This window comes from Pogoniulus pusillus, chromosome 8, assembly GCF_015220805.1.
Source record: "Pogoniulus pusillus isolate bPogPus1 chromosome 8, bPogPus1.pri, whole genome shotgun sequence".
In the NCBI taxonomy this organism is placed as follows: Eukaryota; Metazoa; Chordata; class Aves; order Piciformes; family Lybiidae; genus Pogoniulus; species Pogoniulus pusillus.
In genome coordinates this window covers 26,361,848-26,379,455 of record NC_087271.1, presented here as the reverse complement: position 1 = coordinate 26,379,455, position 17,608 = coordinate 26,361,848, and the positions used below count along the sequence as shown (strand labels likewise).

Here is a 17,608-nt window from a genome sequence, read left to right as displayed (position 1 = left end):
AAGCTACTGCTTTGATCTGCCAAACAAAGGAGACTTAAAAAAATATTAATTGATTTTCTTCCATCAAACCATTTTGAACATACAGCCTCAGATCTGAGTAAGATGTGTAGATGTTTGTGTGCCTTACTGTACACAATGTGATGCAAGAAAGATGAATTTGATTTTCAGCCTGAAGTTCTGCTGAAGGAGAGAAATTGCCTTTTTGAATTGAGTCAGAGTTAAGGCTGCCTTAGCCACCATTAATTCAGGATTTCTTAATTTACAGACCTTTGGTTTCTTTGTCTTCAGTAAGCATTACATTACACTTACAGATTGATTTTTATTTATATCCCTTTAATACGGCTTGTGTATTATGTAGTATATGCTACCTCAGTGGGTGTTTTCTTTTGCCCAAGCAAATGAAAGGGGCCTTAGTAGAACAAAAAAAAAAAGGAAAAAAAAAATCATAAATTTAGCATCTTATTACAATAAGCTTGATTGCATCTTGGTTTCTTTACAGCTTACAGAAACAGTTTTCATTTTTCATACAGAAGGCAATTGCACAAAATTTGTGCTTTCATAGTTCCTGCTTATTAGTTGTGAAGGGAATTTCTGGGTGCTGTCTTCCATGGTAACAGCCAAATGCCTCCAGAGCCAGAGGACTGCCGGATGCTGGGGGCGTTCTGCATGAGGAGAATTCAGTTTAATAAATGTAATAAGCCTATTTACCCTACCAGGCTGTGTTAACTACCTGCATATAAACTGAGCATACATAATGTTTGGGCAAAGGTTAGAGAAGCAGTTTGGAGGAAAGGCTAGCTCCAGAGCACACCAAAGCAGCAGCTGTTCTTATTTTAGCCCTCAATAACACACACAATAATGGGGTTCAAGCAGTATCTGTGATTGAAACAGTAATAACAACTATGATATAATTAACTTCAAAACCCTTTAGGAGAGAATAGTTCCAAAATCTAGCATTGAGAATGTTCATAGTTTCACAAGATGAAAATTACAGAAAGTTTAATTGGATATATAAACCCTCCAGTAGGGCATAAGTTGTCTTCTGAATGATGACATTGGGAAGAAGCCATCCCTGTGGCAGCCTGCTGCTGTCTTTGCTGGAATAGTCTTTGTGCTGACTGACACAGACTGGCTGGGGATGGGATCCTGTCCGTTGTAGTGGTGATGCTGCTGGTGACCACCTCTAAGAAGGATGGCAGCCAAGATTTGTTTGTGAACTCTCTGCTTCATAGAGGCTAGGTGGGCATGCATAGAGGGTTTGCCATCTCTGTTAGCAGGATCAAAGCAGTAAGTCTGTTTTACTCAAGTGCCACACGTGACAGCGGGCATGAGGTGGTGGGAGCAGGTTGTCACCAGCGCATGTATGCTTTCCAGAGCCCATCTTCAGAACAGCTCCAGACAGCAGTAGTCACTCAGCATTATTTGATCACCTGTGTAGTTGTCAAGCTGCTGCTGAGTCAGTAAGGTTAAAAGTTGCTTGTAGGATTCTTGTATGCATCTTCACAAGTGGCCACAGGTGTGGTTCATGTAGTACATGAGTACAGTATTGGAGTTCAGGGGGGCCAAGAAGATGACTGGGATACTGAGAATGATGCTAAAGTCCACAAAGGACAACTTGAAAGTGAACAAGCCTACTCCAAGCATCCCAAAAATTAAAATGGGTAAAAGTGAGAGTAGAATAGGGATGGAGAAATGAACCAGTTACTTGATGTTGTTTGAAACCAGTAGTGGAATGTAAGAAAACAAATGTGGAAAAAAAAACCCAACCAGTTAAATTAGTAAGATTGGGAGTAATGTACACTACCTAGGTAGCAAGCTAGAGAAATTTGGAAACCAAACTCCCAGGTTTTAGTAGCAGAGAGTAGAAAATGCAATGTGTATAAAAGAAAAATTGAATGAACCACGGTGATCTTTGAAGACCTAAACACTATACATAGAAGGTAAATAATTTAAGCAAAATCAGTACCATTGTCTTGTGCGAAAATTCAGCTTACTGGAATGATGGGAGGTTAAAGATGGCAATTAAGGAAGGAAAGGATCCCACTGAAAAGGGAATTTATGACCTTGCCTCAGTTTAACTGCTAAAAATGTAGTGGAAGACTTGATACAAGTGTTGTGCCTAGTCTTGCTAAACAGAAAAGATAAGCAGATTTCAGAAATTGAGGTCTTGGCCAAAGCAGATTTGAAATAAGCTATTAATCTGAAAAGCATGAAGTGAACAGACCCCAATAGTATGCTGCATTATGTAAAACCATAACTGAATTTCCAGTAAAAGTGAGGGATTTTTCATTAAAGAGAGTCACTTTCAGAAGAAAGTTCTTGTACTCTGGTTGAAGCAAAAATTACTGGGAAAATAGCAGAATACTTGAAAGATCATCTTCTCCTAGGGTCAAACTTTCACGGATTCTGCAGAGGAAAACTGTTCTAGTAGTTGCTTGAAATGCCCAAGCCAGATAATGGGCTTAAAATTTGCTCAGATTCCAGGAGGTTTGTGAAAAATGTCCACACTGAGGCCACTAATGAAGCTGAGTAGGCCTGTGGATAGAGCAGAGGGATTCTTATGAAGAAGAAACTGATTTAGGTTTGAATTAGGATTGATGTAGGATTTAGCTTGATCTCAAGCCAGCAAACACTGTGCAGATCCCTAAAAAGAAAGAAGGAAGGACAGATTATCCCTCATCTGACTGATCATTTGCATTCTTGCTGTTTCAGTTAAAACTAGTTTTGGTGCTCAGTGGATCTCATATCTGCTCTGCTTTGCCTGCTCAGTCTGAGAGATGCAGAACCAGTGTGTTTGGCATTATTGAAGCCAGATGCAAGAATAAGATGCCACAGCTGTACAGTAAGCAGCAGTTAGCTGCAGTGTTTTGTAAGCAGCAGGCCCAGGAGGTCTGTACTTCTCAGGTCTCCCTCTCTTTAGTGTAAAAATTTCTGTTCTACTTGATGCCAAGGAGTTGGAGTTTAGAGGAAAGGACTACGGTATCTTGTGAGGAGAGACTGAGGAAGCTGGGGCTCTTTAGCTTGGAGGAGACTGAGAGGTGACCACAGTAGTGTTTTTAAATATGTGCAGGGTGAGTGCCAGGAGGCTGGAGCCAGGCTCTGCTCAGTGATGCCCAATGACAGGACAAGGAGCAATGAGTGGAAGCTGAGGCATAGGAAGTTTCATTTAAACACAATGAGGATTTTTTTTCACTGTGAGGGTGACAGAACACTGGAACAGGCTGCCCAAAGGGGTGTGGAGTCTCCCTCTCTGGAGATACTGAAAACCTACCTGGACATGTTCCCGTGTCATCTGGTATAGGTGATCCTGCTGTGGCAGAGGGTTTGGACTGGATGATCTTTTGAGGTCCATTCCAGCCCCTGACATTCTGTGATTCTGTAATTTTAATCTTTACACCATTTTCCATTGTGTTGAACGCAAGCCAGTAGTGGCATGGTCATTTATATTAAGAATATATTGCTCTGTGTGTAGTAGTTTGTAGGAAAAGATCAGGAATACTTGATTTTTTTGAAGTGGCTAACTAACAAACACTTTTTCTCCATGTAAGCAAAGTTTGCTGATAGCTAAGGAATAGGTAAAAGCCTTTTTAATTTTTAAAGGATTTTCTGCTGCCCTGAATCTTTAATCCTTGTGTCCTGGTTGCACTGCTGGGCCTGTTCTGTAAATGTAAAAGATGTCTGTTGAAAGGGCAATATGTAATAGTTTACTTTTAAGGAGACTTTACAGTGGGCATTAAGAGCCTGTACACTTGGGAAGGATGATCTACAGTGATCTGTATTTAGTGCTCACTGTGAGTGATGGTTGGGCTTGCGAGACTCAAGGCTGGTCTATATTTTAAGTGCATCTTTTGACTTATCACCATAGTTATTTAATGGGGCCCTTCACACCTCTTGTTCCAGTGGAGAAAAGTCTCCTTTTTTGCTAGAATTGTCTACAGGCAATGACACTTTCTCAAATTAGTATCTTCAGAAGTAAATGTAGCCAATAAGGCTGACAGGAGTAACCAAGCCTGCGTTCTGCTCAAAAGCTTCTCTCCCTCGGTCAAGTTGCAATTGTTTGTTCAGGATCCTGAAGATCTGTAGACGGGTCAGCTTGTTCCTAAAATCTTCACAGATTTTTTTTTAATGCTTTGCCAAAAAAGCAGAATCTTCCTGAAGTACTTCTGGTTTTTTTTTTTTTCCTCCTCCCCTTGTATTTGCCCATCCCAGTCTGTCTCTGTTTATGGTTGGGTTTTTTTTTCCCCCTAGATTTGTTTAATTTTTTCCCATCCAGTTTTTTATTTCTATCCAAACAGGCGATGAAGCATTTTCCTACTGGGGTCTGTTCTCACTTCTGGTTTGTGGTTTGTGGGTTTTTTTTTGGTTTTTTTTTGTTATTGGGAGAGCATTTACTGAGAATATTCAACATACGCTTTATTTTGCTCTGTCTCATTCTATTACTCATAGTTACATGCCCATAGTTAATTATACTCCTCCAGTCCTTCCTTGGTGTTTGCATCTTTCGTATACTTACAGATGGTTATCAAATACCCATCTTGCTTAGTAGGGCTAACGCTTGCAACTTGACAGAGATTTTTATCTTTCCTAGTCCTCGAGTTGCTTTGGTCCTCAGTCCTTCTCTCCAGATGGTTTGAGAATCTTCATACTGGTGCTGCAGGCCTGCTCACACCTGAGTGCTGAAAGTGGTACCTTTGCTCATGTAGCAATCGCTCTAGCTTTTCAGCTTTTTACTGTGTTGCAAGTTCATGTGAAATTCCTTCCTAAATCTGTGCAAGTGTTGCCATCTTCATATATCTCCCCACTGAATCTCTCTAATACATTCCCCGCATGTGGGAGTTTGGAGTGAAATGAGGCTCATTTTGAATTTTTTGGCCATATTGCTGTACTCCCCAAGCCTCTTTATATTGTATTTCTTGCAGAAAAGCAAAGAGAAATGTATGCTAAAGGAATACTGATGTAGCGAAGTGAAACATTCAAAAGTCATTAACTTGTGTGTAACTGTCCGTCTACAACTTTTAATGTGTGCAGTGTGATGATCTTGAATCATATGGTGTGTCATGGTTTTCCTCCCCTTCAGAGCAGAGATGAGGTGCTATATACAGTGAAGCAATTGCTGCAGTCAGTTATTGTTCCCATTTTTAATAGGATAAATTACTGCTTTGTTGCTCTGTGTGGCATGTGCCCCCTCCTTGTTTGGTCAGCTCCTGATTACTACCATTGTGCAACTTGCCGAATTATTGAGGTCCCTCTGGACCACTGGTTCCCCTTCAGGGTATTTGTGTAAAATACAAAGTTGTGGGTGAGTGTCCAGAAGGAAATTTTGGTTTCATTATGTGCTTCACTTGGTAGAGTTGGGATGAGCTGATGTAGTTTAGCCCCTTATTTACTATTCTCTTGGCTGTGTTTAGTTGGTATCCTTGGGCTGATGTTGAGAACGTTTAAGAAGTCTCTATCTTGAAAAGCAAGCACAATTGTTTCAGGTTCCTTTATGAAAATATACTATTATGTTTCCAGGTCATATAAGGACACAGCTTATGTGCTGGGTTTATTTTCCTGCCCTGTAAGTTTCTAGAGAGTCTCTTAGCTGTTTCACAGTGAATGCAGCATCAACACTCACACAACTGAACCTGGCAGTTCTGTGGATGTACAGGGCTTCCTAGAGGGAACATTTTTGTGCTGACCTCTAAGATACTTTGTGATGCAAAGTAGCTTAAACTTAAGAAGCGATTTTTGTGCAGTATTTTCATCCCTGGTTTGGAATTGGCAGGCTTATGCTGGGGATGCTTTTCTTCATGCTGCTCATGGTTAGTGACCCACACAACACTTGCTTCAGCTGCGTTTAGCTTCCAGAAGAGTTCATGGAGGACATGAGCCATTCGTTGCTGGTTTGAAGTTCCTCTTGACTCTTTAAAGTTGACTGCTTTTTCTAATCTCATTGCTGTCTCCTGTGGGACATGCTCATTGCCAGAACTTCTAGTACCATATGAGCCGTTGGTATTCTTGGCTCTGTTTTAAATGAGTCCAGCTTTTACTGCTTGTCTGAAAGAATGAAGCCATATAGGTTTCAAAAAATTTCTCAAGACTGCCTCTCTTCTGTCCACCTGCCCCACGGCAAAATCAGCTATATTTAAATGAAGTTTGCCTTTTTTTGTGGTTGTGGTTGTTGTGCTTATCTACATTCTAGTTTTCTGCCAAGCTAGCACTTGGTAGTTCTAACACTGAGTTTGGAGCAGAGACTCCAAAAGCTGTTTTTACAAAGCCATCTGGAATGCTTAGATTCAACCTCCTTTTGGGTTACATGGTTGAGAATTTATAATGTTGCCAGGACCAGATGCAGAAGTAGCAATAAGAATATCCATGTATTTTCAAAAAACCTTCTACAGTGTCTTGGCTCCAGAACATAATATTGGTTATGAGATGCTAGCCAAAGCTGTGAAACTAAAGAAGGCCTTCAGATGAAGGGACTTGAGATTATCTGGGGCCCAGGATTTGAGATGCAAGGAAGAGAGCCCAAAGAGGCATGATATTGTTGGCAAAACTCTCAAAGTGTAAAGAACATTATTTGATTTGTTGCTATTGGACTTGATTTTACCAAAGCAATACTGACTCTGTTTAGCTTCTCCCCAAAGTCTAGCAACACTATATTTGTGTTTGTAGCTGCTTTATCTCTTAGGCTGCTTTTTTTGGTCTCAGGAAGGGAAGCCCTTAGCATTGGTTTAAAATGGCTATTCAAAACCATCAGAGTAACAATGGCCTTCAAAAGGTAAATTGACTATCAGCTAATACCTTGTCACCCCACTTTGAGTGTTGGGTTGTCTTGTTGGGGGAAGGCACCTCGCTTCCAAAAATGGGATAGCTGAACTTCTGGGAGGGGCTTTTTTAATATTTTCAGTTTCAAAAATGAATGAAAGCTACTGAGATTTATAAAATTGTAAACCATTCCAATTTAAAGGATTTTAAATATTGAATGCAGACAACTTTTCCATAGGCAGAGCAACTAAGGAAAGAGAAACAGGTGAAGTTTAATTCCCTTAAGGGCCAAAGGTGCTCTGTTAACTTTAGAGGGACAGACAACAAAAAAGAAAATATTTTTTTTTTCTACCAGATGGTAAATTATTGTAGAACACTAAACAGTTGCAAAAAGATGCAGTCTATAAAGCATCTGGTGGAATAACTGTGACAATTCATCAGTTTTGCACGGCACACATTGTGTGTATCTCATGGGCTTGAGAGGAGAGTTATAAATCTGTCAAGCTTGAAACTGAAGAGAAGCTTGATCACATTTGCTGAAAGAAGAGCGAAACCAAGAGGCAGACCTATTCTTTAGCTGAAGGTTTTGTGTTCCTGAGAGTTACTCCTGAATGAGGGCTGCAGAGGTGCCATTCACATGACTTCTGAGCAATCTGCACTCAAGATACACCATTAGATCAGACACTTTTATTGTTAATGGAAGTGAATGAAAGACGAAAAGCTCTCTGAAAGCTATTCATCCCCAGTCTGGTCTGATACATACCTAAGATGTTTTCAGTACCACCTGTAAAACTGTTCTGTCCTAATATGAGAGAATTTGACATACATCATTAGTTGTGACACAGTAATTTCAACCTTTGATGGTGGTTTCCCCCTCCAGGACCCTCCAAGAAGAGCAGCTTTGTAAGATTCGGGCTGCTGTTGAGCCAGACATGATGCTGCTTAAAGTGTGCTTCAGCAGGTTCACTTACCTGGGCTGCTCAAATTATCACTCTACACTTAGAATGTACAGACAATGTTCGCTCAGTCCTGGGACTTCTTACTTCCTCTGTGGGCCATATCTGGAGAGCTGATTAACACTGGGCAAAGTGCTTGGGGATTGAATGGAGTTTCCCACTGGAACAGAGCTCATGCAACTATGAAGATACAACTACCTGTATCTGTCTCTGTGGTGTAAGACATATTAATGGTGCTTTTAGTAACTCTTTGGCAAGGGAAAAACGAGGATATGGAGGTCAGAGAGCAGCAAAGAGAACTAAGTGTGTGGCGGATAGGAAGAGCCTCTCACAGCATTTAAAATCTTGCTGCTGAACTTAGTTAGATTTATGCTTCCTTACTGAGATAATAAAAGCAAGATGAGATGATTAGTATTCTCTATGTGTCTGGGTTAGAACTAGGTTATTTTGTAAAGTACTTTCAGATGTCTTGGCTGGAGAAGACATTGCATAAATAAAGATTTCTCTGTGTTGTGTGATATTGTAATGTGTGAAAAGATTTACTGTGCAAATACAGTAACAGAATGGAGAAGAATCATGATCTGCTGTTTGTTGGTACAATGTGATGTAAATATTTGCCTAGGTAGATTCTCTTGAAATTTCTCTTGGAGTTTCCTCAGCACTGTCATTGTCAGAGGTAAACATGTTCATAGCATGGGATACTAACTTCCATCAAAAGCCCAGTAGTTCTCAAAAAAAAGCCCCAAACCCGCAACAGACCCCTCCACAAAAATACACTCCTTTCCCAAACCCCAGCAAAATGCAAAAATACCTTTTGCTAGATCAATCCTGAACTTGCTTTTGAAACGCCTGCCAAGCATGAGTAAGAGTGGTGGGTCGTGTCATGTACAGCCTGTGCACTTGCAGACACTTCACTTCAAGGATACTCATGGGGTCCTCTTAGGCTGGCATCTGCCAGCATGAAATTTTGTCATTATTAATGCTGTGTTTCTAGCTTTCAGTAACTTACAGCTTACAGTGTAAGGGAACCTTATCAGTTTTTGAATGACTCTTGAGCTCACATCGAGATGCCTAGCATTGAAAGAGTGAAGCCCTGTCCCTATTGAGCATTGTCACTTCGAAGTAATGGGGCTTTAAAATCTCTCTTAACAAGCAAATCTTGGACTTGGAGGTGAAAGTAAAATGAGTATGTTCTCTTGAAAAGGTGAAGGCAGCAGCTATACAGAAATTGCATTATTTTTAAAGACTTGCCTTTTTTGGTTGGCTTTCAAGGAGTTTTCTGTATCTCTAAATCCAAGCAGATACCCAGGTTAAGCCAATTTGCAAGATAATTTGCTTTGCTTTGGAGAAGGAATATAGAGACTTCAATCCTCTAGACATTCCTCCCTTTTTGTGAGGCTGAAGCTTCAGTGCTTGCTTTGGGTAAAGCTTTTCTTTATAGACACTTTTCTTAATAACCCTCTACATGTGGCTCTAGTAGTGTTGCGGAGGGCAGAAATACGTGGCCGAGAAGAAAATTTATCAAAAATAGATATTTTTTATTTTTACAAAACCCGCCCCCACAACTATATATACAAAGATTAATTTCGTTTGATAAACAGGTTCAGTTGCTTGAGAATTCTACGAGGATACCATTAATAATCTGACTATATATATATATATTTGGAAGTCAGTTTTTGGAAAAGGCTTTAGCTATTAATTAATAGCGGTTTCTTACTAAATTAAGCTAAGCCAAATAACTCACTCAGGCTGGCTCGTGCAGTCGGTCTTCCTCCTCCAGCGGCTACAGGAGTCGTTAAGGGTCGTTAAGGGTCGTTAGGCAGACAAAGGTGTGCCTAACACCAAGGCAAGTCCTGTGGTCTCTCTGCAGTCCAGGCACAGGAGAGTGAGCGAACTCGTCCAGGCACAGGCAAAATCCAAAACGGGAACCCCAAAGGCGGGAAGACCCCCAATATTTATACCCTTCGCTAGACAAAGGGCAGAGTTACCACACTTTAGGCGCGAAAGCGCACGGCCAATCCCAGCCTGGCTCCAGCGCGGGAACTCACGGGGCAGTCCCCGCCCCCTTCTCGGCTGCAGGGCAGGCGAGGGGGGGGGAAACCAGGCGGCTTTTCCCCTTTCCCCCCGAAGTCCGGGCAGGAGAGGAATTTAGGGGTACAGGACTCCAGGACATCCCACCCCGGTGGTAATGAGCATCTTTGTCTAGAACTTGAGTGAGAGGTGATCCCCCTTCAATTTAGGAACCTATTAATATATATATATGGCTTAGCCTTTTCCAACATTAACAATACATTAATCGCCCCAACAATATTTAACAATACTTAACAAGGCTTAACAATAGCCCAAACAGTATTAAATAAAGCTACACAGTCAATTTGAAGATTGCTCTGTTCCTGGTAGAGCAACCAAGTTCATGGCAGAGCCTTAGATGCTCTGAGTCCATGGCTGGAGGTCACAGTCCGTGGGTCCGGATGCCATCATCCACTGGCCACCCCGGTGATATGACTCCGTCTCTCGTGTAGCTGGTTCTCCTTTTCCCAGGTGCTGGTCAGGTGGTCAGGAACTGGTCCTCTGCCTCGACCTTAACCTGTAAGGAGACAAAATCTGCCTCGGCCTATAAAGGCCAGGCTTGACAATTAATAATTGGGGACGATCCACCGTGCACTGATCCGGTGGCCTTTTCCATTTGCATCTAGGGCTTCCCAGGCATATAAGCCTCTGGGTTTACCCCATGCCATTGGCACTACCCCTATAGGTTGGCCTTTTGTACTAGGGCAGGTGGTCAGTGACCACGTGGCTCACCTAGGCAGCAGGTCTTTATTCTGGGGGCTTCTGTAGCTCTCCCCGTGACTGCTGACCATTAAAAGCTGCCGAGCCACTATTACAGTAATTCAGTGTTTAGCCTCCCGTGTGGGAGACGAGAAAGGGTTAACCTTTCTGTCTGGGGACGAGCTGCAGTTCCCAGCGGGGGGGCTGCCGCGTCTGGGCGTGCCGCTCCCGGAGCCACCGCTGGGCGAGCCGCTGTCGCTGGCCCTGGGTTTCTCACGGCTGCCTCTGGATTTTGCAGCCGATTTCTGAAGGCACCGCACTAGATCCTTCAGCTGCCAGTCTGCCAGCTGCCTTAAAACAGTCTTTGGTACCCCTAAAGTCAGGGCTTGTCTATACCAACTGTTCTTTTCTCTGGGTCTCCAGTCACTCTGTTGGTCTCTGCCCCTTCCCCTCGGGGAGAAGCCTGAAGGACCGGTCCCCCTGGGGGGGCAGTCCTGCACTGGCCGGACCTGCCTGTGCAGAGTCCTGGGATTTTCTGGGGGAGAAGCACGAGGCTGTCTCTCCCCAGCCCCTTTTCCTTCAGGAGACCCAAACCCAAACTGCAGCCCGTGGGCATTCAAGTCGGTTAACAGTTCAGCCCAAGTCATTACGTGCTCTTTAGCACCATCGTTCTCTGCATTTTCTCCAAGCACACGTTGAATTTTCTCAACATTCTTCATTAGTTGGATTTGCAGAGTTGCTGGCAAACCCTTCATAATAGGGTGCAGTCTCTCCGGGTCCACAGGGGCATAAAATGGGCAATCATAATGTCCCTTATCATAGATAGCCTGGACACAGGCAAGTCTGCGGAGAGCAGTGATGAGCTCAGAGGAGCTGGTGACCTTTAGTTCCGTCGGCTCCCCCCGGTAGGCTGGACGGACACTGCTTGCCCAGTAGGCTATCCGAGCGGTGAGGCTGTGTGTCCCCTCGGGTTCACGTGTCAGGAACACATCGTCCCCCCAGTCTCCAGCAGCTTCCTGCGAGTCTAGAAGGACCCGGTCCCCACCGGCTCGGGACACTCGATACACATAGTCAGCGACTGAGTCCTCAGGATCTCTCGCATATTTGACTTGTAAGTCACTGAGCTGTGCGTCTGTGAACTGTTTTTTGATCACGGTGGTCCCTGCACCGCCTTTTCTGCCCTTCACGGACTCAATTCTTATTACAGGCAAAACGTGCCTCTGCACCGCGGCGCCCTCCTCACCGGAGCTCTCTTCTCCGCTAGCTACGGGAGAGTCCGGTCGGGACCTGCGCTTTCTGCGTGGCTTTGAGGCTTTCTGCCGCGCAGAGGCATGTGCAGAGGAATTCTCTGAGTCTCTGGCAGAGTCTTTTGTGCCTGGTTTCGGGGAACTCCTCTCCCCCGAAGAGCCCCTCGGGGCATTCTCTGCCTTTCTCCCCGATTCCCGCGAATCACTCCATTCAAATTCAGACACGGAGACCGAAGAGGTGGTGTCTGCAGGCGTTACAAGCCTTTCTTTCATCCGGGCAGTCAGTGCCGCGGTCAGGCTCTTTGTCTGCGCCAGCATGCTTTCCCAAATACTTTGGCATTTAGCTTTTTCGGCTAATAAATCCTTTTCCAAGGCCTGAATTCTTTTTTCATAATTTTCAAATTCGGCCAGAGTCTGGGTCACGACTGACCCCAGAACAACAGAGAAATGCTCCGTTGGAGACTCAGAAATCACAGGGTCTGAGCGCTCAGCTAATTTCTCCAGGATTTTCTCCGGATTTTTACAATTTTTCTGAGCCCAAATTAAATCAAGCCCTGTGATTAGGCATCCCTTTTCTTGTAGAAATTCTATGATTGAACTACCCTGCATACACTGCGCCATAATGTTGCGGAGGGCAGAAATACGTGGCCGAGAAGAAAATTTATCAAAAATAGATATTTTTTATTTTTACAAAACCCGCCCCCACAACTATATATACAAAGATTAATTTCGTTTGATAAACAGGTTCAGTTGCTTGAGAATTCTACGAGGATACCATTAATAATCTGACTATATATATATATATTTGGAAGTCAGTTTTTGGAAAAGGCTTTAGCTATTAATTAATAGCGGTTTCTTACTAAATTAAGCTAAGCCAAATAACTCACTCAGGCTGGCTCGTGCAGTCGGTCTTCCTCCTCCAGCGGCTACAGGAGTCGTTAAGGGTCGTTAAGGGTCGTTAGGCAGACAAAGGTGTGCCTAACACCAAGGCAAGTCCTGTGGTCTCTCTGCAGTCCAGGCACAGGAGAGTGAGCGAACTCGTCCAGGCACAGGCAAAATCCAAAACGGGAACCCCAAAGGCGGGAAGACCCCCAATATTTATACCCTTCGCTAGACAAAGGGCAGAGTTACCACACTTTAGGCGCGAAAGCGCACGGCCAATCCCAGCCTGGCTCCAGCGCGGGAACTCACGGGGCAGTCCCCGCCCCCTTCTCGGCTGCAGGGCAGGCGAGGGGGGGGGAAACCAGGCGGCTTTTCCCCTTTCCCCCCGAAGTCCGGGCAGGAGAGGAATTTAGGGGTACAGGACTCCAGGACAAGTAGTCTTGTGAACTGGCAGCTGATTCAGTTCAGCTTCTGTTTCTCTCACTTGGACCCACTGAGACTTGGCTGGGCCAAGCTATGCTTAACCTGTAGTTGACTGCAGATGACCCTACATGCGCAATTGAGCATGATTCTCATGGGCAGGTGAATGAGGAAGAGTTACATGAGCTTAAGACTATTTCTTGTATTGCAAGATGCAACTTAGATCTGTTTGTGGTGAATGAGAACAATTAAAGGATACATTAGTAGGTTATAACAGAGACTGGACACCAAGATAAACTTGGAGATTTGTGCCTCATGACTGTTGAAAACAGCTTATTGGATTTGTGGACATCAAAGTGGAAGCTCTACCGCTCAAGCAAGAAAGATGGTTAAATTTCACTTTAAAATGAACTAATTGTGCCTTTACATTGTACTTTGGTATTTTGGCATTTAATTTCTGTGTCATATTTGATCATTTTTCTTTTCTTTCTCTCTTGGTTTGCAGGAGTAAGTCTGTGATCATAGCACTGGATGTACTGACCACTTGGCTCAGACTGAAGGGGACTTGCTCCACTTTGGAATATGGTGCCTAACTTCTGCATCCCAGTACTCACTGTGCCAGCAGCCATCCTCTGCTGCTTGATGCTGCCTTCAGCAGGAGCGGACAGTAAGTAGCATTCAGTTTTGAAAAGGTCAAATATCTTGCAAAATTTCTTTCAGGTAATACTAAGCCTTCTTGGTTTGTACTGGAAACACTGAGGACTAAGGGATAACCCTCACCAAATCCCTGACTTTCTGATGCACACTATGCAGATAAACAGTGTGTATGTGACGGGTTACAAATCAAACTTAAAAAGACTGAAAAAAAATTATTCAAGCACAGGAAGAGTTTCTTTAGTAGCTGCAAGATTAGAACTTGACAATTTAATTTCTAATATGTACAGATGAGTAAAGAAAATTGGGTGCGGAGGAAGAGAGAAGTATTGGGGTCAGAGTAATCCCTATTACTTTATTTTCCTTTTATCAGCTCTTGTAATTTCTGTGGTACTGAGACATCTCTTCTGAGTCAGCAAGTGGCAGAGCTGTTTGGAAAGGGTGTGAGGTTTTACCTTCTGCTATAGCTCTCCTATACCTGTATTTCAGTGGAATTGGAATTGAATGTTTCCCTGTGGTTGTACTTTAAGCTGTCCATGCCTGAATGGCCTTATATTCTTACAGCGCTGCTGTGACTGGCTTTGATTAGTCCCATCTAGGCTAAGGAGAAAGCTTCACATAAAACACTGTTGTGGACAGACAAAAGAAAGAATCTTGGGTGATAGTGGACTAATGAAAATTCTTTGAAGTAGGATTTTTCCATCAAATTAGTTATTCAGAGTGCAGGAAATCTTGTGGGTTCTTTCTGTAGCCTTGCCTTTTGTAACTCATGTAATTTGCTAGACTTTCTCCAAGTATCTGTGCAGCCTCTCTCTTTTGTTGTTGTTTGCTTAGTTTTTCCAGTAACCAAATTTTCAGTGTCCAAATGTTAGCACATTCGTTGCAGACTGTGGCAGTTGTGAATGCTTCCTGCCTTTAAAAGTACCCAGGGCTCATGGGATGCTTGAGTTGGTGCAGAGAGGTGACCGTGATGCACCTCCTGAGCTGCCATCTGCTCCTCACTACAGCTTTAGTCACCAAGCTTATAATTAAGATGTCATTTTGTGAAAGTTGAAGGATATCTTGATACATGTTGGTAGGAGCCTGGCTGAATGGAGAAAACAGACTGGGTATCCTAAATGTCTTAACTGAATGGAAAGGAGGAAATTTAGAGAAGCTGAGAAAAAAAGTGAAGAGAATATGTGGAGAAAGATAAAAATTCACTGTTTTTGTTGTCACTAAGGATGATTTGCACAGGCAGCAAGTGAATGTGTAGTCTGGAAAAGTCTGAGCTGCCCAGTTAAACCAGGGGCAGCAGCTGTTCTCTTCCTCAGCTTTCTTCCCTGGCTGCTGGTGCTGCTGGAACATACTTACTCAGATCACTTCACGACTACACGTTGGAGCCCATATTGGAGTCTGGCACAGAGAAGTATGTTTAATGTTCTGAGATGTATAAAAATTCCCCAAGGTTCATTATCCTGGTCCCTTCAAAGGAGAGAAGCATCATTCCATCAGGTATGCAGAAGATGGTGGAATTTGAAATGTCTTAGGACATTTCTTGGCCTGAGGACAATCTGCAGTAGACATGGTTTGCTAATTTTGTGGAGTGCTTCCACAAGTTTTAATTTAATAAAATTGGCTCTGTTTCACAGGCCTAGGTCCAAATATTGGTGTCTCAGATGTGGAACACTTCTGTGCTGAGAAGCAAGCTATCTGTACATATGCCTTTTTCGCTGGTGCAGACTGACTCTGAATTACTTTTTCCTAATCTGGAAAGCAGATCTGGAGGACAGTGACCTTTTAACTACCACAGCCACTGGGAATTAATTGAGGGTTTCCTAAGATGGAAGGTGTTGCTCTGTGTATTTTAGCAACTAGCAGTTCTTTTTATTTCCTTATCCTACTGAATCTTGCCACAGACTCTCAGTGGCAGGCAGCTCTGCGATAGGGCAGGCTCTGCATCTCTGCAGGGGTGAAAAAGTCATCCCCAAACCCTGTATATTTCAAGTCCTGCCATTAGCAATGCAGACAGGCAGGATATGGTAGTGAACATGCCACTTGGCAATGGGCACAGGACAGCAGTGGAAAGCAAGGGGAAGATTGGGTAATGTAAGTGTGCTGGAGCTCACTGTAAAAGCTTGAGAGGTAAGCAGCGAAAAGTGCACTCCGTGTCTTCTCTCTTCAGTCTTTCAGTCACATAAACATCCCATTGTCTCCAAAGACCTTTTATTTATATGGATTCCTGATGTAACATGGCTGTTCCTGAGATTTCACTCTTCCCCATTACAGCTCTGCTTGCAGGCAATGGAGGGATGGACAAGCTCCATATTTGCAAAGCATTTTTACATTTCTCCAATTAAAAGCAAGGTGATAAATGGGAGCAGGGTTGTACCTGAAATTACCAGGGTCAGTTCTCCCAAATTGCTTTTCATAGTATTGAGGATAGGGAAGGAGGGCTGGGGCTGGGCTGTGCTGCATCTCTGGGGCTGGGCTTTGCTGCATCTCTGGCAGAAGGCTGCCCCATGGCTCATGCCCAGGTACTCGGGGAGCATCCACAAACCAGGATTTTTCTACCCTTCCCACCTACACTTCAACAACAGCAGCTCCACATTTCACATGGGTGCTGTAGCTCGCTGACAGGCAGCTGGCAGATAGCTAGATGTTAGTGCCTGAGATAAAACTGATCAAATGTGCATCGCCTAGTGGAATTAGCGCCGGGTGTGCACCCCATGCCTCTCACGGAATTGAGTTCACAGAAGCTGTGAATAATGTCAGCACTGAGGACCTGAAGAGTTTAACCAAAGGTTAAGCATGTGGCAGTTTGTCATAAAAAGAAGGGCTCACCGGATCCCTCCCTCCAGTGGGATGGGCACATGGTTTCCTGGCCGCTTTGATGGGATGCTGGGAGAGGTGCATGGGAAGGGGCATGTGTGCGTGAATGATGAATACAGAAGAGCTAATTTGGCAGAAAGTGCTTTCAAATCCTCCCCGGCTTTTAGAGACTGCAGTGAGAAATTATTAAATTTTCTCTGTGATCTGACTGTGTTTCTGTCAGGGTGACCCTAATTCCATTAGAGCAGCACGGAGCTGATTCAGGATGGCTGTTCTACACTTTCTCCCTCAGCTTGCTTGTGTGGGTTTTTTTTTATGCGCTCCGTGCTTCTCTGTCAGCTTTTGATTGTGCATGGGAAAATGGCTTTGCAGATTTCATTTAATGTTCAGTTCAATTGTCAGCTAAAAGATGCTGGTTTTCAGCTTTTGGAAATATGTCATTTACTCAAATTAAGAAAAAAAAAATCCCTTCTCAAAACAAAATGCAGAGAAAACAGGGGGAAAATCAATACTGTCATCAGAAGCATTTACTGGCTTGTTTTTTAAAAAAATAGACTATTTTTGAAGTGCTGGGTGCAGCTTCCATTAGCCAAAACAAACAAGTAGGTGACCCATCCAAAGCCCTTTCTAACCAAGATATATCATGGTTTGTCTTGGATAGAATTTTCAAGGGCTTAAGAAGGAAAAGCATCCCAAAAGTGACCTTGAAGGAAAGAACTAAGATGGTATTAGACCAACTGCACATGAAGAAATACGTGGTAAACAATTCGTACCTTTTGATTTCTAAAGACAGAGCAAAGGTGGCTTTTATTTGAGGGGCTTGTAGAAGCTTGCAGGAGTGATCTGGGGCTGGTGAGGGCCAGTCCTGGGCTCTCACCATCTCTGGTGAGCAAGGACCCTAAGTATGAAGTGTGTGAAGGCTACCTTCCCCTTTTGAGAGAGAGTTGTTTTGTATCTGAAAGATATGCATGTTGTACAGGTTTTTGTGATTTTTTTTCGTTGATGCTACTTGTCTTGAGGAGATGTTAAAGAAGAAAATAGGAAGGTGAGATGCTGATACTTGTGAAGGCTAAGTACTGATAGTCTTTCTAGATACGTGGCTCCTGGTGAGCTCTATTT

The 17,608-nt window shown here is 43.4% G+C and overlaps 1 protein-coding gene across 18 annotated transcripts in view; it reads left to right on the top strand.

The window, feature by feature from the left end:
- Window positions 1-17,608, top strand: part of PTPRF (protein tyrosine phosphatase receptor type F) — a 401,799-nt gene that overhangs the window by 131,267 nt on the left and 252,924 nt on the right. For all 18 annotated transcript variants that reach the window (XM_064147770.1, XM_064147753.1, XM_064147762.1 and 15 more), the window contains exon 3: window positions 13,530-13,691. In XM_064147770.1, the coding sequence (XP_064003840.1) occupies window positions 13,607-13,691 (85 nt within the window). In that variant the 5' untranslated portion in view covers window positions 13,530-13,606. The remainder of the gene's footprint in view (window positions 1-13,529; window positions 13,692-17,608) is intronic.